The following is a 23,339-nucleotide window of genomic DNA, read 5'->3' on the forward strand; positions in this document are numbered from 1 at the left end:
ACTAAACTAAATTCAGTTGTGGCTAGAAATATGCAGTGGAACTGTGTCTGAGTGGTTTCATGGTAACTGTAGGGGGGAAGAGGTCACCAGGCCAACCAAAGTACACTTTTCTAAAGAACTGGACTAAAGGGTGTGAATGCGTATGTACCTGTCATCCCATCTGCTACATGCAGTCTGCGCGAATGGGCACAATTTATTACTGGACCGTGGACCAGTAAACAGTAATTTTTTACTGGACCGAAACAGTTTTTACTGGACCGAATATTTTATGCACAAATGTACCAAAAGCTGATGTATAATTTAATTTTAATAATTGTTATACAAATTTACTACTTTATTAATTATGTTTGCGGGTATGTATGAAACCATGGGCGAAGAGAAATTACCGTTTTTATATAGAATAAACCGTACAAAATTAACTATTGGATAAAGAAAAGTACTCATTTGAGATCAAAACATAAATCATGTACTCAACCATGCTAGAAGTACTATAAATCACAGAGCAATGTGGCTGGGTCAAGCAGAGCGACCTAGTAGAAGCGAAATGAGGTGTGGTTTATTTATTTTCTGTTTATATCATGCGTTTTTATCGCGTGATATCGCTGTTCACACGAGAGCCTCTCTGAGGAGCAGCCCTCCCCATCCGGACGGCGCGCCGCTGCGCTGCGCTTGCTGTGTGCTTTGACTTTCAGAGCAAGACAGCGGCGCTTCGTTCCGCATTATGTGGAACTTCGGGGTTACAGGGAAAAAAAATTACACCGGACATGAGACCGGTAATGTAGTAAGTTTTACCGGACTTTTGGTACACAAATCGGATTTGACCGATGGTCCGACGTCATTGGCGCACACTGTACATGGGGTTTTTATGGGGTTGGCAGGATTTTGATTTTGATAATGTAAATAATGTAGAGCTTCCACTGCTTAGTTTCAGACCCATACTGTAGTCTCCTATTTCACCCTTTCTGACAGTTGTAGGAGAAGTCTGCACTGTTATCTTGGTCTGAACCTACATTAACCTTCAAAGTATACGGCCACTTAAAAATGACCTTATTTTTGAAAGAAAAGCAGCTTTTTTTCAATGAGGATAGCATTAAATGAATGATAAATCCAGTGTAGACATTGTTAATGTGGTAAATGACTATTCTATCTGTAAACAGCTGATTTTTAATGGAATATCTCCATAGGGGTACAGAGGAACCTTTCCAGCAACCATCACTCCTGTGTTCTAATGCTACATTGTGTTAGCTAGTGGTGTTAAAAGGCTCATTGATGATTAGAAAACCCTTGTGCAGTTATGTTAGCTCATGAATAAAAGTGTGAGTTTTCATGGAAGACATGGAATAGTACTACTACTTTTGAACAGTATTGTATGTTGGGCCCAGATGTTTACACATCTAGTCTAAAACCTCCTAAACTTCATGCAGACCCATTGGGGGCCGGTGATTAGTATTGGACATGTTGGATATTTACGGGTTAAAACCTTTTTGTTCTGATTATTGCTCTACCCCCTGAAGCAGTAAAGGCTGTTTCCAAGCACCACTAAACGTTCTCGCCCTTGAGGCGTGTATTACACATATTCAGACTGATCCCCCAGCCGTTTTATCTGGACTGGTTTAGCCTTGAGCTTTTTTTTTTTCTATCGGCAAAGTATAAATGATGTTACAGTGAGTTGTTGCACCACAGTCTCTATTTTGTTTATATCTGTTTCCTCATGAGATCACGTGAGGTTGAGCTCTGCTTCCTGACTCCTCCCTCTGGTACTGTATTCGTGATCATATCCTGCAGTCTGTGATGCACCATTATTTTCAAAACTTGCAGTGTGTGCATGTCTGAGATTAGAGAGGAGAATATCTGTGAAGTTTCTTATTACTGTGTGCGTGCAGTGCAACTGGATTTCTGTTAGGATTTTAAACCCGCTGTAGTCACAGGGTTTCTGCGGGGCTTTAAAAAGCGTTAATAGTCATTAAATTGATTTATCTAAAATGAAGGCCTTAAATGGCATTACAGATCATTAAATTTGATTCTCAGTGGCATTAAAAATTCTTTCTGCAGTCTTCAAGAAAATATTTGACAATAATAATATATAATTATAGACTGATTTGTCAGATATGTGCATCTGCGTGAACATGCCGAAGCATTGTGATAATTGTTCCAGCCGTTAGGGTACAATTGCCAAAAACTGCATGTTTTTAAAGTGTCCGGCAGTCTGAACCAGGTGGAGGAGAGCTGGGAAATGGGGAAACACAAATTCTAGCAAAAATGGCTAAACGTGGATTTCAGAGAATGACTGCAGCCCGTTGGTGGTCAGGGGTGGTTTCTGGATTCAGAAATAGTGAAATGTAAGGACAGTCTTCATATAAAAATCATCTTTTACAAAAAACAAACCCATGTAATTTTTTGAGTTCACAGTAGTGGCATTAAAATGTTTACAGTCTAGCATTAAAATGGCATTAAAAAGCATTAAATTTGACTGGCTGATTTCTGCAGAAACCCTGAGTCAGAATCTGCAATAAGATTGTGTGTTTGCTGTGTGTGAGTGAGCAACGAACCTGGAAAATTTTGCATTGTAAAATGTTTCATTTTAGTTTTATTGATTTACCTGTTTAAATATAGACCACAAGTAAAAAGGTTTCAGGTGCCTTTATCATTCATACATACGTACATTTAGAAGTTACTGATTAAAGTGTGCTCTATTTTGAATGATTTCTGAATGTTTTCCCAATGCTCAACTAGTCTAAATTTAAATGTCTGTTCTTTTAATCAGCAAGGAATTAGTTGTTGGGAATGTCCCTAGCTTTGGCTTCTCTTGTGTTTGACCACAGTTGGATCTTGATGAAAGTAGGGCCGTCCCTGAAAGGAAAATCTGTTTTTTGCATTGACTATGTGAATGTGAGATAATTTGAGTAGGGGAATGTTGTTCAACAAGAACATTCAAATAAAAGCTGTTTTCTTTCGTTGGTTTTCCCTTTTAAGTCTTGAGTCAGCCGTACAGTGGATTGCTCTGAGGCAGCTGTTGCTCAGTATTATTAGACTAGCTTTGGTTTTTGCTGTTGCTATTTATCACTTTCTACTAGAACAAGTAGACCGCTTTAATGTGTTTCCTCACAACATGGTGTGTGTGGGAGGTGCTCACGTCTCTACCAGCTGGGCAGTCTTCTAGGTAAAACCTGAAGCCACATGGACTCTGTTGCCCCCTGTAGACTGTTGTCAGAGGTTACCATCACATGTAACTGACCTAAGCACGTGGTTTAAAGCAGTTTTAATACAGGATAGTGTGTTTTTCCAACATAAAATAGGTACTTCTTTCCTCCTGGGATGGTCATAATTAATTTAAAATCAGTGGCTCATTGTTGACATGCTTCAGTCCCAGCAGGTGGATTTGGATACAGCGTGGATAACTAAACTGTGATCAGTGATAACTAGAGCCAGTGATGCAGCACAGCTTGAGCGGTGTTCCATTTGACAGGAATGGCACTGTTCTGCTTCTTGCATACCTTGATTTTGTGCTGTGGAGGGTTTCAATTGTGACACGCTGACAGAAAATGTTGTGTGTGCATGAACAAGCACTTAACTGCAGGTCAGTGTGGAGCAGATTAGAAAGGCTATCAGTCTGTGAGTAATGGGAGCTGATTGTTGATGGAGAGGTGTGGCTGCTTGGGTGAAATTAGAGAAAGAAGAAACGGGCATCACATTACTGCTGTGCTGTGGTAACCTACCCATACCAAATCACAGAGCCATTGCAGGGTTCATTATAATGTGACAGAAGACACAGTCTGTTTATTGTCTTACCAACAGTTCAAAATCCCACATTTATCTCTTTTGGTATGAAACAGAATAGAACAATGTAGTCTCATTTTGTGACCAGTAAATCACTGATGTGTCTTGATACGTTTTCTGTATTCAAAGATGCCATTTTTTTTTATTCCTGCTACATCAGTGGACCTGTTGATTTCTGAAGTGACTGCATCTTCAGCATTAGTGTTTGAACTGACCGTACAGTGCACAGAGTGCTGCTGCATCTGGAACGCTCCATCAGTGTTTGATCGGGACGCTGGGACAATAGGGCTGTGTGTGTTTCACTGCAGCAGCAGAGCAAGCAAGCTAATTGTTTCAGTTGGGACTTACCTAGTATCACCATGACATAGCTGTGACCTGGAGTGGAAGCCTTTAGCATGGCACAGCACAGGACAACAGAGTGTATGTGAAGCACAGCGTGGCTAATAGAGCTGATACAGCTCTGTACCAGCACAGGGGGACACTGTGGAAGTGTGTGTTTGACCAATGTGTGCCAGGAGCAGAACAGCACCAAGCTGTGGGATTTAGTGTTCTTTTTATTATTGTGATTTCACATTATCAGCACAATATACACAGAAGCACACAGCTTTATAAGCTGCTTTGAGTTAAAAGAACTCTTCAGGATTTTTTGCATTTTTTTGTGCATAGTCTAGCTTGATAGGGAGTACAATTCCCAGGTCCTCTCATGATGTCAGTGTCAGGTTGTTAAAAAGTTACAGATAATGGGTGAATCAGACTCTCCTTGCAACACTGTGAAGGTGTAGCAGGAGGAAGTTCGACTGATTCATTTTAACCAAAGTTAGATGAGAAGATGTGTAGTTTTTGTCTGGTACTGTGCCTGTTAACACATCCAACATACACAGAGCATCATTATCAGTATATTGCACACGGGTCCACTTCTCAATCTAAGCATGGTGTTTACTAGTTTTGACTTAAATTCATATTTTTGTTATTGCAATATGAGCATGCTCAAAAAACACATCGCAAAATATTGCAGAGTAGGAAAAATATTTTTTTGAGTATTCATGTGCAGTTTATTCATTAAAAACATGTTCAAAATGATTTATTTTAAATACATTTTTAAGTGGGCATTGGTTATTCAGTGTTTGGGCTGTAATAGCAGCGTACTTATTGCAGCAGAAGGCCATAGGAAATGTGTAACTAATACACTTTAATGTTTGTTTATAATACAGGTCATATCATCATTGCAGTTTTGAACAATCCTATCACGCATCACAGATCCTCCTTGTATTGTGTACATATATTCTCACTCTCTTGTTTGGCTGCTGGATGTTTGACTTAATTATTGCCCAATTAAGCTAAAGGTTAAGTGAGAGATTCCTTTGACTTTACCCATTTAACATTTCATGTAGCCATTTGAGCTGTTTTTAATATGACATTTCTATTAGTAGACTTTAAAACTGCCAGTGTGGATTCCTTTATTGCTGACATTTAACCCAGACCTTCTCTAAACAGCACTTTATTCTTGTGATTTCTAAAAATTCCCACTAAACCCGTGACTGTAATCAACTTTTCATCTGTTTAGTCCAGCATTAGTTCAGGCAGATCACTGAGGTTATACTGGCATCAGCTGCTTAGCGACCAGCTGACTGGCAACATCCAGTCATATAACCAAAAGTAGACAGGGCTGCCGTTATAACCTGACACTTCTCACTAGCGCTCTGCTGGGACTGTCATGCTGCATCAGCTCCCTCCAACCCCTGGACGTCCTTCTCATACGCCAAGCGTTTGGTGTCCACTTTTTGCTTTTCCTTTAGACATTAGAGGGGTGTAAAAGGATGCTCCTCCTCACTGCCAACAGTTTTCAGTCAGTAGAAATGCTTCCATCACTATTTAAATTTAAACAAAGGCAGATGATTTATCACACATAAAGAGTTTGTCTATTCCTATGTACTACATTCCTTACATTATTTTACTGATTCCTTTTTTTTTAAACAGACAAACTGAGTGACCTGCAGATCTTGAACTGATTCTTGATCTCTCCTAATTTAATCACCTCTCTCTCTCTGTGTGCCACTCTAGTTACCGATGTGGAATTGAAGCGGCTGAAAGATGCCTTCAAGAGAACCAGCGGCCTCTCCTATTACATGACCCAGCAGTGCTTCTACAGGGAAGTGCTTGGAGATGGAGTTCCCCCTAAAGTTGCAGAGGTAAGCCACAGTGATGTGACACACCAAGCATCCTTCACCCACATCCACTGTCAGTGAGAAGTGTTGGTGCAGTTAAATACTTAATGATTTCCAGGTAGCCCCTGACCTGGTTGGTGTGGTTAGGTCTTAAATGCCTCCTAACACTGAGCAGCCTCTGGGTGTTTTGTGCGCTGTCACCTTTTAGTCGCTGTGGGTTGAGTCCTGCACCTCTATGGAAACGGCACCACCATGGCTACAGAGAATTCAGAAATGTTTTCTGTGCAGTAGAACACAGTTATAATGCTGTAAATCATAAAGGAAAATTATTTCTTTCTTTGCTTTTTTCCCCATTGACATGGAATCAGCAAATCTAACTTTTTTTTTTTTTTTTAACAAGTGCTGACCACAGGTGTTACTCATACAAACATCTTTCCATGCTGGTCTCCTGTATGCTTTGTGAAAACACGTTCAGCCCATTTCTGTCAAAAACAGAATTTTTGTCATGTGACTGCTGGTTGCTCCTCAATGACTAATCGCTTCTCAGTTGTACTTGGAACACATAATTATGTTTTTGAAACTGTCTATTTTTTATTAAGTTTTTGAATGAGACTTGCACAACAAACTGATTTTATTTAAACATCAACACTGAATTAAGCTGGTATACTAATGTAGACTCTGTTTTTTTCAGGATAACATTCTGTTCAAACTTGGTGGAGGGTTTTGAGGTTCAGATAGTTAAAGAGCAGGACACCTTTGCACTTGACAGACCCCCCGCCTCCACCAAAAAAAAAAAAATCCTGTTATGTCTGCACTGCCTGTAGACACCACGGTCCTATTATTATCACACTTGAACTTATTTTATGGCTCTTATCCAGGTTGTTTTCTCCTGAATAGATCCTTGCTTGTGTTGTATTACTCTCGGATGTATGTCGCTTTGGATTAAAGCATCTGCTAAATGAAACTGTAGAATAGTAGGGAGTTATTTTTTGTGTTGGTTAGTTGCCCTTTACCTTTAGATCCACTGGAAAAGACAGGCTCTGTTGAATGTGTTATGGAGGAGAGCAATCAATGTTGCTCCGGATGGTGTTACAGTTCGGGGTTTCGAGCACAGGGCATGGTGACAGAGTGATAACTGGGGTCAGCCACAACACAGACTTTTTATCTGTAGCTCTCCTATGTCGTCCTTTCTTAATTAAATGCATCAGAAGAAGGGATCAGCACTCTACTGGTACTAAAAGTGGATCCTTCATAACCTGTAAATAGCTGTTACTGCCTCTTCTCCAATGATTTGCATTATCCATAGTCCTCCTCTGATAATTTTGCATTAAACCCAGCTCTGCATGCCACTGGAGGACTTAGAGGTCCCCTAAAAAGGCATTATTACACAAGATCACAATGGAGATGGCTGTTAGACTACACAGGATCAATTTTAAGTGTAAACCAATGAGCTTCTGTTATGGAGATTGACTGTAAGAATGGCCCACTGTTCCTTAGACTGAGTCCATTCTTAACTGCTTCACAAAATGGATGTATCACAGTTATTGTTTGTATCAAAGGTAGAATCCTGTTTTTGTGAAACTGCTAATGGAAATAAATATCTGCAAATGCTGCTTTGAATACATTTATGGCTGCTGCTGATGGAAAGAGACTCATGGAGTAGATTCAGAGGCCGTGTTGTTTTTCTGTGCTTTTCTTTCAAGTAATTCTGAGTCATCAGTGCCATCGACATGCACCTACCCTCGATAAAATCACGTCATTATATGTGCAGCAGCGTTGCTTTATGCAAATGCGTACATGCTCATCATTCACACTGTGGCTGTCATGCAGAATCCACAGCACTGCAGTTCCATATCGTCCATAGCTCTTGTTTCCCTCACACTTCCTCATCTCACTGAGGCCTTTCCCTTCACTTTTCCTCACTTATCATTCTCAAGTTACTCCAGTTGAAAGCTGCAGTGTTTTCCTCTGGCAGTTGAACTTGACAGATTGAAAAAATACTCGGATTGAGAGGGGATGGGGATTTAAGCATGTAAGTTTTCCACAAAACAGCTAAGTAAGAGCTTGAAATCTTTTGGTGTAAATGTGATCAAAGATAGTGGAACTGTCGTTAATGCATTTAGAGTACGCTGGAGGCTTTGTGTTTTTTGCTTCATTTGCAAACTAAACCGTGATTGGCTGTCAAACTATTTGTGGTGTCACAAATTCTCCTGATATGTCTCTGCATTAAACTTAGATTTTAGATGGCTTCAGAGAATCATTTCCCCCCTCAGCAGCTCAGTATGGTGTCAAACACTGCATCTATAGTAGGAGTCTATCACTGTGTGTAATTAAACTGAGCCCTTTAGGCCAAGATGGGTGTTTTTTTTTTCAGAATAAGACTTCTGTTTAGTTTGCCCCGTGATCCAAATAATTATTGATAAAAGTCTGTTTATGTCCATGTACCCACCTCCATCCATCCACTGTCTTTTCACCTCATCTGTACCATCATTAGGGTGGCAGGGGGCTGGAGTCTATCCCAGCTGACTTAGGGTGAAGGCAGGAGACATATGGGCAGGTAACAGTCTAGGGCTACATATAGAGGACTCTACGGACAATTTAGAGTTATCAATTAACCTTAGCATGTTTTTAGACTGTGGGAGGAAGCCAAAGAACCTGGAGAAAACCCATGCAGGGAAAGCATTCAAACTCCATGCAGAAAGATCCTGGAAAGGCCGGAATGCAAACCCTGGATCGTCTAGCTGCAAGGTGACAGTGCTACCCACCCAGCCACTGTGTAGCCCTCATACCCACATTCTAGTGCGCAAATCCCACCTCGTGTGTTTTGGCAATGCACCAGTTATTGTCAATTATATACAACATGCAAGCAGGGTTCAGACACTGTGTCATTTTTCTTAATACTGAACGATGTGTTCACTTCCATATTTTAATTGTCCTTCCTGCTGCCAGAACCTGCGACTTCTCTGCTCACACTGTAGGGATCAGTCAACTGGCCACCATGTTTATTCAGACAGCATGGCTGTGTTGTCAGTGTTCACAGAAAGAGAGAAAGGCAGTGTTAGTTTCTGAGGTCCTACTACTGAGACTGCACTGCCGACTGGAATGGTTAGTTGTGAATGCGTTGCACTCGTCTTAATGGACATTTTATTTTATGTAGTTTATACTAGAGGGCCAACAGCACAGTCTTTTCTCAATGATGGTATGTTTAAGTAACCGGACTGCATTTCTTTTTTATATGAAGCCAGGAGTCCAAACCAGAGGTACACAGTGAACCATGAAATGTGTGTGGTATTAACTCCTGGAAAAGAGAGAGAGAGTGAGACTGAGGTGACTGTACGGCAACTACGATGTTGTGGTTCCTCGTCTCCTCCTGAAATGTGTTTTTTGCACAGAAACGTTGTGTCCTTGGAGTGTTACGTAGTGATCTTGCTAATTTTACTCTGATGTGTTGACCTATTGAGTGCTTCAGCTTATCCTTACACCCATGACTTTCACTATTCTGCAGATGACATCCAAGTAGGGTAAAAATAAAAACATGGACTTGGCCACAGTGGGAACACTGTTGGATTTTGTTTGTGCAACTGAACATTTGAGTGAAGCTGTAGAGCATTTTATGGAATGGGTTTCTTCTTGCTAGGTGTCTATTGCCTACACAAATTGATGCTGTTTTATCAGCCAGCCCTATTTATAATACAGTACAGGATCTGTCATGGATTTATGAGTTTTGTTGCAAACACAAAGATCTGAAAATCTGATCTGTGAAAATGATTTTTTTTCATTTTTGAAACTTGCGTAGTCTTGTTTCCCTCACAGTGATCTGTGGTCTCTTTATAATCTGTGTGGATATGTGTACATGATATTAAAAAAACCTCTTACAGTTGTAAAATGTGTTCACAATATTTCAGCATTTCATGCTGCTCTGACTAAATACTGCAAAGCACATGCAGACTGTCTTAGTCATTGTCACCTGCTGTGTTAGATCAGGCAGATTACGAGCTGACGGCACGGAAAGTTTCCTCACTCATTATTTATGTGGGCTTTTCTGTGTCATTTAGCTTCTACTCTTTTTTGCTGTTGGTTAATGTTATGTTATATGAAAGCGCTCCAGTGTCTTCTGGCTGAGGACTTCAAGCGCTGTGCATTTGGAGCTCTTACTTCAGCTAACCCTTCAAAACTGTTTTACATTATAGAGAGCACTACCACTGCAGAAAGAAAAAAAAAAACAAGTGTGTGATGCAACCAAGGCTTCTTCCAGTCTTTGAGGATACAGTACTAACACATACCTTGTCTTTGGAGTGCATCGGTAAGGCCGCTGATAGTCATCCTGTCCTCCCCCATCTGCTGTCAATCTGCTAAAACCCTGTACTTACACGTCTTTATTGAACACTACAGCGCATCTTCTCTCCTCCATCGCTCAGCATTTCCCCCCTTCTCCTCCTTTGTCACCATGGCAGCCGTTACTGTGGTGACAGTGGTCCAGATGTAGGGTTGCTGCTGGTGTCTTCAAACAGAACCACGGCTGCTGCACATTCTGACAGTTCAAAGAAAGCCCCGGCCTAATCAGGCAGTCAAGAGAAAGATATTCTCTAATGCACAAGTCTGCAGCGCCCAGTCTATCTTAGGTTTGAGCACATTCTTCTTTTGATTATCTGTCCGTGTTCAGAACAGCGCTGTACAGATTTTTGGTCATGCAGAGAGAGACACATAATACTTTGATGTATTGGATAAAATTGGAATTGTTGTTTTTTTTTTCTTTTACAGGAGATAACTAAGATTTTGTTGTGATGCGATCAGTTGTATTTAAAATGATTATTATTTCAAACATTCAGGATCTGTGTAGGCTGCGCTGTCTGCTACTGTGCTTTGAGCTAAGGGAGCTCAGTTAGGTGTGTGTTAGATGTATAAAACACACAACTGCATAAATATACAGCCTGCTCCAGAGCAGCTCTGTTCATGATCCAAGGCGCTGTTGTGAATAAATGAATTGTTTCAGTTTTCATGTCACTAAATATCATTCAAAAGATAAATTTGGCAAAATCACAAAGCCCTACTGAGCCTCACATGAAGCTTCAGCCTTCCCTCTAAGCGGGGCTCATGAGCTGGACAGTCTTGGCTGCACATGTGACACAAAATCAAGAGCAACTCGACATTTTCATTGGTTGCATCAATACACCTGAAAATGGACCAGTGTCTCTGGGTGGCCTGCCCACATAGATAACATCATTTGGTTTCAGCTGAAGTCAGTCTGACATTTATGCGTTTTATTTCACTCTTTTCAAACTAATTTTCAGCCACACTTCTATCTCAGTTGCTTTACTTTACTACCTATGTTTTGTGGTTCCTAACTTCACATCCTAGAATCATCCTGATGAAAAAGATTGAAACTGTTATTAGCACCCTTTCTCTTGTTTACATTCTGTGTGATAATGCGTTAAGCTCAATAGTTAGCACTGTTACCTCACAGCTAGAAGATCCCCAGTTCATGGGCCAGCTTGGTATCTTTCTGCGTGGAATTTGTATGTTCTCCCTGCGTGGGTTTTCCCCGGGTTCTCCAGCTTCCTCCCACAGTCTAGAAACACGCTGAGGTTAATTAGTGATTCTAAGATTCTAAATTGTCTGTAGGTGTGAATCTGAGTGTGATTGTTTGTCTATGTGTAGCCCTGTGATAGACTGTTGCCTGTCCAGGTGTCCCCTGTCTTCACCCTAAGTCAGCTGGGCTAGACTCCAGTACCCCATGACCCTAATGAGGATTAAACGGTGTATAGATGATGAATGGATGGATGTGTTAAGAAATCACCAGTGTGTATGGGAACTCACCACAAGGTAGCACTTATTATGATGTGTTACTGGGTGCCAGAAAGTTCAATAAAATGTGGGGTGCACCTATATTATGCACCATATTAATAAAAAAAACCCCAACAACATAGGAATGCCAGTGCTACCAATGTAAAAATCAGTGTGTAGCTCTGCTAAGCTAAATCAAATTAGCTTGCTTCAAAGTTACAGTCCATAGAGCACAAGTTTGTCCACTTGTTGTTTGCTGAGCTGAGCTGGGGTGTGTGGATATCTTCCTGTGGAACCAACTTGTTACTTTCCTCAAAACCAAGACAATCACAAAGGCAGTTTAACTTAACTGTTTTATTGTGTTTGCCCGATGATGTCAGTTTGTCAACTTGCTTGTACATGTATACAGACTACAATAAGTCAGATTATGAAAGTGTTAGTCAAAAATCATGCAGCACAGGACTGTGGGTTCAAAATGAGCCTTCTGTTTATTTCACACCATGAGCCAGACAGTTACTGTCAGAAGCCTGTTTATGTCAACATATTCACACTCTTTGTGTTAGAAATTCCACCCAGAACCCCAGTGCACCAGTTGTTGTGTGTCAGCTGTAGCATGCTGGCAGGGTTAGCCTTCAAAGCTGGTACCCACTGGGGGATTTTTAGTAATGTGGTTACTCACATGCTGCATGTTATCTTCAACTGTACTGCAGCCAGAACCTGTGATTTCTCTGCTCACACTGTACGGGTCAACTCCCACATAAACAGCTGCTTGGTTTAGTCCATTAACAGTCACTACAAAGTGGTCAGACAACAGGATGTGTCTGTTAACCTGTCAGTGTTGACAGAAAGTTGCTCAAAAACTGAAGCTGCACTGCTGTCTCTGAATATGTCACGTGTCCCAAATTGACGTTTGATTTTGTTTTTAACTGCCTGAACTGTTTTAACTGCTTGAATTACAACCAGTTCAATATTTTTTTCATTTTTTCAAAGTTATTGCTGAAAGTGTTACCTTATACATTTCTCTTCTGACCTGTGAATTTTCTGTACTGTTTAACACTCTCTCTCTATATATCCTGTGTGTATATATACAGTATATAACCAGTTTCACGTCCTCTCTTTGCCCAACACACACACACGTTTTTAAAAAGCTCAGGCAAATAAGGCCACTGTTAGCCGAACTGCTGAGCGTAATGTTTCCAGTGAGGCTCTTTAAAAAGCAATGCGTTACACTTACATGACCCCTAACTTCAGGTTGGTGGACCAATCAATGACACAAACGCATATTAAGTATTTATTTGCACTTTCCCCTCGTCAGGTGTTATTAGCTCAACTGGTTGTAGTCTAACTCCGCAGACTTTTGTCACAGCGCTTCTCCTACTAGGATGAACTTCCTCTCACAAATGGGCTCCATGTACATGTAACACTCTCAGATGCAAACAGTGCGTTTGTTCCTATTTTAACCGCTGATGACCACAACTTGGCCCTTTAACAATCTGTCAGGGGAAATCTGTGGAACAGTCTGTCCCACGGCATGTTTCTTTTAGAACACCTTGAATAAACACAGATAATGTCTCATGAGCACATAAGGAGCAAATGAAGGTCGAGGGGTCTAGAGGATAAGAGAACAAGACACAAGAATATCATCTACTCAGCTCATTTTCACCAAATAATTTTTGCTCCAAAACTGCAATCCTGAAATTGAAAATGATTTAATGTGTAAGCTAACTCTGAGAAGAAGTCTAGAAGTAAAGACGAGCTAACAGCAAATCTGCACACTGCGAGAGGGAACATTTTCACTGCATCACAGCCAGGAACTATCCAGGGAAATGAAAAGGAGGAAATTTATAGAAATAAACTGGAACCTTCAAATATTCTGTACATTTTTTTTTTCTGAAAGGGAGACTACATATTTTAATCCTAAATCTACTCTTTTATAGTGCACACTTGCTAGGTTTCGGTAGAACATATGCATTGCCAGATCATGAAAGGTCACATATAGTGAGACTACTCTTTTATTGTTTTTAATGTTTTATAAACTCGGAGGTGTTGACATCTCAACGCTCACTCCTGTCTTTCATCAAAGCTCAGCAAATGTTCTGCTGTTGGCTGCAAGAGTGAACACAAGAGTCATGAACTCCCAGCATTTGAGGAAGTGAAATTTCTGTGGATTATTTATGTTTTTGATGACGATGTCCCCACAACAATAGGGAAATCATTAGAGTTGAGTGTGATGTGTTGCTAAGATGACAAATACTACGTTTAGCATTAATCACATGCCCACAAGTGAGAGCTCTGTGGACATTAAAATGCTGAGGGACAATTTCCGCTGTTGTACTTCAGTGTAAAATAAACTGCAACTGTTTACATCCGTTCTGTCCTGCTCTCTGTGGTCACATATACTGCATTTTAATACAGCTCAATTCACAAAAATGCTGATATAATATTGTGTTTCTATTGTCAGACAATGGAACAAATATGAAACAGTGACTGAAATGCTGTTTGCTAACCCTACATGATAAGCAGCAGCCACTTCAAAGCCATTTCTAAGCTGTACTGATTTTATAACTGCAACATTAACTGTCAAACTGACTGTACAGTAGCAAAAAACAAATACTACCAACACTGAAATACTGTTTTAGAACAGAGTTATAACCAATAGTTATACAGTCTTGGTAATAGAAGCCATCTTTGTAGTATTCTAAGCTGACACATTCTGGGAACATGACACTTTTATTAATTTGCTGAAAAGGGGCACAATATGGGACCTTTAATGAACTGTCTGCCTCTTTTGTACAGAAAGGTAATACACCTTTAGATTAAAAACAACCAAAGTATGTTGGAAATGATAGATTTGCAACAAAACGTTTTCATGAGTGGAATTTCGAACCAGCAAGCCGTGCAAGAAGTAGCTGCTGCCTGAGCTAGTGGTGCATTAGTTGCAAAAACTGCATAATATATGTTAAACGGAAATCGTAGTAGATCTTCTCCAGCACTGACTCACTCACATTGCATCACTCTGGACCAAATGTTTTGAGAAATCCTATAAGATTCACTTAGTATCATGTCAAAGCTGCATCATAACAGTTTTTGTTTCCGTTAATATTTTTGAGACCGACTTATTACTTAAATGTTGCTGGGCCCTTGCATGTTCTGTGAACAAGACAAAATCATAGGTTTCCTGGTTCTAGCATGACACGGTCTAAAAAAAAAAAAAAAACCTGAAGTGTACCACCATGGCTGATGACTGTATACGCCCCCGGAGCAGCCTGAGTAGGAAACACTAGTGACGGTACATGACCGAGTGGATTGTCTCAGGGGTTTCCCCTAAATATCTGGGGATTCCAGTCAGATGATGGTGTTGAACCTAGTATTTGTCCTAAAATGTTGTTGTACAGACAAACACTTGGTTCTTACAATATATGTAAGGTCAAACACTTTTCTACCTTAGTGGTTCTCAAAGCACACAGTGTGTTTCTCATTCTCGCACTCACACACACACACACACACATTCACACATTAATGGTAACTGAACTTCAACACAAGGTGCCTGCCTGCCATGTGGAGACACTTTGGGTTCAGTGTCTTGCCCAAGAACACTTCAACATGCAGAGAGGCAGGGCATCCAACCCCCAACCTTGCGATTAGTAGACAACCCGCTCTAACACTTTGACATTGTGATCAGTGTCACGTTGTGTTCTCAGTAGGGATGTAAACCGATGTCAGTCTGGATGACGACACACCAGGCAATCGCTATAGAAATTCTCATTTCTCACTCAAACATGTATTTTTCTGAGTTAGTGTGGTTTGTAAAAAAAATCAAGCAGCTCAAGTTTATACCTCGTTAGTTCTGCAGAACCAGAGCTATCTCTTCAGCACGGGAACCTAGAGCTCCACTGCTTTATCATTTAGCTATAGAGGGATAAATGCTCTGACTTGTTTGTATATCTTATACCAAATACCTTTGTCTGGAGTGTTGTTAGGCCAAGGATGCAGCAATAGCAGAAGAATGCCACGTGAAATAGACAGCTGACATGAAAGGCATGTACTTATGTTCTATGTCCAATGAATCAGAATGCGACAAATTTAACAAAAATGAATAAAATATCAAATTTATATTTGAGGACCTGTGGTATCCTGTCTTTTTTCCTGTAGTTTTGGTCAAGTTCCAAAATGCTGGGCATCCTACCCTGTGCAGTGAAGAATTTTAATGTGGCATCAGCAGGGTTATTTTCTGTGACTTGACAAAGGTCTCTCAGAGCCACTCCAGACAGGTTACAGCTCTTTTTACAGGTTGACAAGTACTTTCCATGACAACTGACCTTTACGTCTAAGATTCGTGGAATTCCCCTTTAATCTCATTTTACTGTACCTGTTTTGTGTACTTGATCACTTTTTTGTCACAAAGGACAGTTTGGAAATGTTTTAATGACTCTTTATTGTATTGTTCAATCAAACAACATGAACTTATTTGTCAAATACGGACTCATCGGTGCTGTATTGTTTGGCAGACAGGAGAAGAGAATGAATCATCAAGCTGCTGGAGGTTTACTACAGTTATTGAGCACTGTGGATGAAATGAATGAAAAGCTTACTTACATGGTTACATTTAACCCTCAGAACAAACATTTGTTTGGTTTGCCACCTCTCCAGGTAGACTACTGTAGGTTGAACCTCTGGTGGATTAAAAAAAAAAAGACATTTATTTGCATCAGGCACTCAGCACATATTTTTAAGTCTTACAGTATCCCACAATCAGAGTTCTAATATTGTCAAATTTAGACAATCTCCCCATCAGTGTTGTGAAAAGATATCTTTCCTGCCAGCATCTTATGGTGAGATACATGAAAACGCATGACCATGTATAATTTAACATATTTTGTTCCTTTACATAAAGGTTAATGATCAGTGTACAAACTCTGTATTATCATACCAAATGACAAACATCTGGATAGTCTAGAAAAACAGGACACTGTAGGTATGGCTAGTCCTTATCATGACCAAGATAAGAGCTTAAAAGTAGAGATATCCTCAGCCTAAGCCTAATCAATGGATGAGTGGAGAAATCAGAACATGTACTCATTTTTTATTTTTCTAATACTCGGAGTTGATTTGCTTTTATGATAAGAAGCCTAAGCAGCTGTATTGCTGAAAGCACTGAGAAAGTAGTTTCAGTGACTGACTACAGAAGACGGTGAAAAAGCAGCAGATAGAGGAAGTGTTTTTTTTTCTTTTTCTTTTGGATTTAGATTTAGAAGCATGACATGCCTTGACTTCCTTTTTGAACCACAAGTGAAGCTGCTGTGCTGTACGTGACCCACTGACATGGACATGCTTCATCAGCTCACTGACTGCAGAGTCACCTCATACAGCTCTGCATGTTTGCTCTGTGTAACCTCCATGCTCTGTGAGCCTAGCTTTGCTGAATGGAAACAGCGCCCCCAGCACAGACAGCAGCTTACATGAAAAGCTGAGCGGATTTGGATTTTGTCAGCATGATGAATATTTTTTATCTCAGTGTTATTGTGTTGCGTGATTTCATCATGCAGTGCAACACAAACAGACTGAGGGTGCTCCCTCCAATGTGACCAAGGCCTGAAACAAGCATTTACACTATTGGATTTTTGTTCACCATCTGAATAATGATGTAACATTTTTTTCCACAGTGTAATATCAGTCTGTACCTGTGAAGAACTATAACTTAAAGGTCAACTTATTATGTTTCTGAGATTTTAGCTGCATCTCATGAACTCTGTTCTACACTGGCATTAAGAATTTGCTTCTCATTTAATGACAAATACACTTTTCATTTTCACATGGTTTTTGCCTTTATTCAGAATTGAACTGAAGAAACATGGCATTTAGTCAGTGTCCATGAAATAATCAGAGACAGTTTTGATTAATTAGTAGCTTTTATAAATTTGTTGACTTGCTATGTTTTTGTCTTAAATGACTGGATAAAGTGAATATTTAGAATTTTTGAAGTGTTGCTTGAATCAAATAAGTAATGTCCAATCATCAGCTGAGCATTTTTCAGTATTTTCTTATGTTTTGTAGACACACATTTAGTCATTTACTTTTGTTTATTGATAATTTCTTGTTGCAGTTGTAGTAAGAAGAAATTAAAGGAGCAGGTCCAACAGTTTGTCCATGATCTGAGGTGGGCCCACTGAAAACGCACCTGAACGTGACATGCAAACATTAGTTTATATGATAGATTATATATTTACTGTAACTGTAAAGTCTGCTGTTTGGTTCCTGCCTGGAGGACTTTTCTGCATTTCATATCCTTCTCTCTGCTCTCACTGACTGCATCTCCACACCGTCTACTGTCAAATGAAGGCAATTATGACAAATGCAAGAGAGACCCAAGTACAAGCATCCCCAATGCAAGTGGAGCTGAGGATGATTCCACCCAATGCAGAATGTATTCAAGCCTGTTGGAGAAAAATCACAAACGGCAGCAGAACATGTCCAAACACACCTCCATTTTCCTATCACCTTAAACACACTCCTGTTGTTTCAAAACTCACCATTTTCCCCTGTGGTGACAAATGGCATTCAGATCCATTTAGATCCACTCAGGTTGGGTTTTGGACATGTTGACACACAGACGAAAGACCCCTGGCAGTAAAAGAATACCCGACAAGATTGGAGTAAAATTTGGACCCAGTTAGGTGTCAGTTCCTCCGAACCCACTGGACCTGTGTAGAAAGAGTAAATACGAGAATCAAACCCAGAATATATGTAGTGCAAAATATGGTATGCATCTTCCTGGCTACCACAAAGCCCAGCATTTATATTTTTAGAGACGTTTAGAGCAAGAAAATCCAAATGGGACCAACAAGAGGTGGCTGAGCATAGACAGACTGTATGTGAAAGATGCATGTAGCCTCCAGGTCTGAAATGTGAAGTCAATGTGAAGTGACTGAAACCTTCAACAGGTGAATCCTCTGGTACCAAAAAGAGATCAGATTGTATCTGTCCATGATAAAATGGCCCTGTTACCTAAGTAAACATTTTCCTAATGAGTTAATGGTCTCAATCACTTCAATACTTCAGTACAGTATGATCTTCATTTTATAAATTATGGTTGCGTTTAAAGTAAAACAGACACTTACGTAGGATATTTTTTCGGGTAGCAGTCAAAATCCAAACTCTATAGGCTTGAGAACAGTAGACCTCAAACCAGTGAGTGACGTCAAGGTGGCTACGTTTGTCTTGTATTTACAGTCAGTGGCGCTGAGTTTGGGTTGGCGAGCAGCAGGCCCTATGAATGAGTGACATACCATCATCTATCCCAGTGCCCATTATCAAAACCCTCCTTAAACCTCGATGTCCTCTGAAAACGTCACATCTATTGTGACTGAAACCACCACAACATTGGAATAAGCACATCTTAATATACATGTAGACTACCATTTAAAGATTTAGGGCCACTTAGAAATGTTATTATTTTTGAAAGAAAAGCAGTTTTTTTCAATGAAGATAACGGTAATGACAGCGTTAGCCCAACCTCAAGTTGATGGAGCGAAGCTGGTGAGCACATGGTCCTGGACAAGTTATCTCAGAATATACTGGAGCCTGCCTTAATGCTGCCATCAGTCTGTTGCTGACCAATGTCAGCCACCTGTCAGAAAAGACATTTAGCCAGAGCATTGTAAGCTACTGGACACTGCAGCTGTGGACTTGTAAAAAAATCCGTCAAGATTGTATCATCTCAGTGTGTCTCCTTACTGTCCCTGTCTGTGCCTCCAGCTGTATCAGAAACCTAAATGATTGAGATGAAATGTACTGGCTGGCCAGGTGACCAGTGTAATCAGAGACGCAAAACCAGTGCCAGACATGACCTAAATCCAATAATTTCATGGAGAATGTCCACTAACTGTTGCTGGTATGTTTCTGATGATCTGTTCAATATTATAATGATATATACACTACTGTTCAGAAGTTTGGGATCATTTAGAAATGTCCTTATTTTTGAAAGAAAAGCGCTTTTTTTCAAGAAGATAACATTATATGAATGATAAATCCATTGCAGACATTGTTAATGTGGTAAATGACTATTCATTCACTATAATTTGTCTGGAAACGGCTGATTTTTAATGGAATATCTCCATAGGGGTACAGAGGAACATTTCCAGCAACCATCACTCCTGTGTTCTAATGCTACATTGTGTTAGCTAATGGTGTTGAAAGGCTCATTGATGATTAGAAAACCCTTCTGCAGTTATGTTAGCACGTGAATAAAAGTGTGAGTTTTCATGGAAAACATGAAATTGTCTGGATGACCCCAAACTTTTGAATGGTAGCATATATCTGTAAACAACAGCACTGGTTCCTGCTGAGTTACAGATGTGTTATCAGGTCTTTCATTTCCTGTTGTGAAGTCTGCTCCCCTGCTGTTGTTCAGTATGTTATCTGCTGCTATTTTTAATTTAGTAAATAACCACAAAGAAACACACGTGGAATTAAGCATCATTTTAATTACGGTTTAGCTTTCTTCTTTTGCTTACCCACGCTCTTCTTGCTCTTTACTTTCCCTCATTCAAGCCTCTGTAGGTATCAAATCATGCTTCTTTATGTGTGGGTTGGGGAGAGAAATAAAGATGGAAAGAGATTATGCTTGAACAGGCATGTGTAGCCACAACACAGCAATATTGTAATGTGGTCCACCATGTCATAGTTGTATGCCAGTGTGCCCACTGTCCTGCTGTCAACGTTTAGATTACGCTTTGGAAATAGGGCACAAATCGTCGCATGGCATAGTCAGCACAGTGCTTCATTCTGCACAAAGGTTGGTTTTATTATCTGGCTGCTTTATTGGATTGCAGTGAATTTTTCAAGTGGTAGTTCTATTTTATTAGCCTTTTACTACATGGATCATCCACTTCATATCTCCCTTAATGAGCAAAAAAACATCGGTGGTGGATGGCTCCTATCCCTGCGCTGCAGGACAGAAAGATTAAGAAAATCTTTCATACCATCAACAATTAGACTGTATAATTCTAAAGTAAACAGAAGAAACTCCCAGATGATTGAATTTTCCTTCGGGGATAAATAAAGTTCTTGTATTGTATTCTATTGTTTTGTATTATTTCATTGTCACACTGATATGGAAATGAGAGAATGCTGATAACTGTTGATAGAATCTGTTCTGTCTCATCTGTACAATGGCAGAGGTTAATGGTTGTCCCAGACTTCTGCTAAACCCGTTGATCATGATAGTAGATAGTTGTCCTTGTATTTCACATTTGGATTTTGTGTGTGTTTTAGGTGATCTACTCTTCATTTGGAGGCTCGTCCAAAGGGCTGCACTTCAACAACCTGATCGTGGGTCTAGTGCTTCTGACCAGGGGACGCGATGAGGAGAAGGCCAAGTGTAAGTTGGACATCATGAACTAATGTTGATGCTGTGTGATGCTGATTTCATTTTTTACTTCTAAATACTAAATCTGTCACTATGCACAGATGTTTCCAAGCAACCTCAATCTGTGAAATGTGAAAAACAAATTGACTGAAGCAGAAGTGTCTGTAAAACACATCCAGCTAATGCTAACCTAACTACAGTTTATATTAATGTCATTTGAAACCTTGAAGGTTGCAAACCCACATGAACTACAGAGTTACTTATTGCTGGTGTCGCTCTGTGTCAGGGTCATTCTCTGTTTGTTTTATTTCTGACTTTGAAGTGCTACACTCAGGGGATATAAAGACTTTAAAATTCTCCAACACAGTTTTTAACGATGTCTTTAGTCCAATAGTGGTTTTTTTTGGCTACTTAACATATTAAAGTCCCAAAAAATGAATAACACGGATGTCTTGAAGCACATTGCATTTCACAAAAGAATAAAACTTTTTCAGAACTTATCTCACAGTTAGGAGTTTTTAATCTCACAATCATATAATTATGAGATAATGTACAATAGACAAATGGGGCAGGAATTGGAACACTTCAGAACTCTCCTGAGAATCCTCTGGTTTTTTTTTTTTTTTTAACATTTCTTCAGTATTAAAGTAATTCAGTGGCAGCTGTGAGTACATCCAGTGGTGAAGCATTAATAGGTAATTTGGTGTTCATTGTCTAAAATGTTTCTTGTAATTATGAGATAGCACATCATAATTATGAGATAAGGTCTCCTTTTTTTCTTTTGTGAATGCATTGTGCCTCTGTAAGGATGTGGAATACCGTAAACGCATCATTACATACAGATGCTGCATGAAACAAATGTTCTGTTCACTCAGCCAGCACGCGAGCTCACAAATTCTACTGTATATCTAGTGCAAGTGTGCCTCAGTGCTGTTGGCAAAAAGGTTGGCAAACTTCTAGCAACAGTGTCCCCTTCGCTACCCTGACCCGAGTCATCCCATTTATTGTTGGACTGTCCGATGGGAGCAAAAAGGCAGTCTGAAGTCTTTTTCTTTGTGAAACATAGGGGGAAAAAACACTAAATAGCACTGGCATGAATAAATGATAGAATTTATTGCTATGCAGTCACTTCAGAAAGTATTTGGACACGTTCACTTTTTTAAAACACTTTATTGTCCTTTAGGTTTAGCTTTAACTTAATTCAGTAGTTTGTAGAAGCCTCTTTGGTAGTGTTACAGCCTGGGTTCTGAAATACGTAAGTCTTTACAAGCTTTGCTGCACAGCTGTATTTGTACAGCGTTTCCCATTGTTTCTGGTGCATCTACTCATGTTCTTCAAATTGGATCAAAGGTGTCTATAAACTGCCATCTTGAGGTCTACAGATGCTGTGCAGGGTTTAAAGCTCAGCTGTGTCTGAACTGAAGGGCAGAGGTTTGTCCTGTCCATCCTCAATCTGCTGTACTGTGGAGCAGCATTTCTTCAGTGTCCCCTCTGGATGCATTCATGTTTACCTCGGTTCTGTCCAATGTCTCTGCCTCTGCTGCTGAGAAGCACCCCCATAGCATGATGCTGCCGCCACCATGCCTAACTGTAGGGATAGTATGGGCCAGATGATGAGCAGTGCTTGATGTTTGCCTGGCATGGTGCCTGGAGTTGTGCTCCAAGAGCTCAGTTTTTGTCTCCTTGGAAAGAAATCTAATTTTAAACAAAAGTTGCTTTGTCATTATGGATTAGGAGTACAGATCGACTTAAATTTTAAATTTAAGACATGAGAAGAGTGCAAGAAGTGAAGGTGTCTTCATCATTTCTGGTTTGACTGGAGCTGAATTCAAGTTGCACTGCTTTTACCGTCCACTTCGCTCAGCAGCAACTTGTCAAATAGTTGTTGTTCAACTCGAGCCATATTTCTTTTTTATATTTTGGAAGCCTCTCGATGAAGAAGTTGGACAGCTGCCAGCTATTTTCCCCCACTATAGATTCACATATCACATTTTTCTTTGAATGATGGTCTCGTGCTTTCAATTGCCTGGTTCATTTTCCATTGTATAACAGGTTAATACTGTGGTTAATAGCATTTAACTATACCAGCTTTATGAAAGTGGGCTGTTTTTGTTATTTTGTAAAGTATTTTAATGATACCGTTGAGCCTGTGCTCATTGTTGCTATGGAGACGAAGGTAGTAAGAGCAGAGTCAGCATACTTAAATGTAAGTTAGGAACACTGCATTGTTTTTGCTAAATGATTAA

General features: G+C 39.9%; 1 protein-coding gene and 1 long non-coding RNA gene across 8 annotated transcripts in view; one reads left to right on the top strand and one right to left on the bottom strand.

Annotated features, from left to right (window-relative positions):
• Positions 1–23,339, bottom strand: part of LOC127536822 (uncharacterized) — a 123,987-nt gene that overhangs the window by 23,527 nt on the left and 77,121 nt on the right. The gene's annotated exons all lie outside the window — the stretch shown is intronic.
• Positions 1–23,339, top strand: part of usp32 (ubiquitin specific peptidase 32) — a 92,655-nt gene that overhangs the window by 16,235 nt on the left and 53,081 nt on the right. For all 7 annotated transcript variants that reach the window (XM_022201031.2, XM_051958145.1, XM_051958146.1 and 4 more), the window contains exons 2-3: positions 5,839–5,966; positions 21,000–21,105. In XM_022201031.2, the coding sequence (XP_022056723.1) occupies positions 5,839–5,966; positions 21,000–21,105 (234 nt within the window). The remainder of the gene's footprint in view (positions 1–5,838; positions 5,967–20,999; positions 21,106–23,339) is intronic.

The sequence above is a fragment of the Acanthochromis polyacanthus genome, chromosome 13 (assembly GCF_021347895.1).
Source record: "Acanthochromis polyacanthus isolate Apoly-LR-REF ecotype Palm Island chromosome 13, KAUST_Apoly_ChrSc, whole genome shotgun sequence".
NCBI lineage: Eukaryota > Metazoa > Chordata > Actinopteri > Pomacentridae > Acanthochromis > Acanthochromis polyacanthus.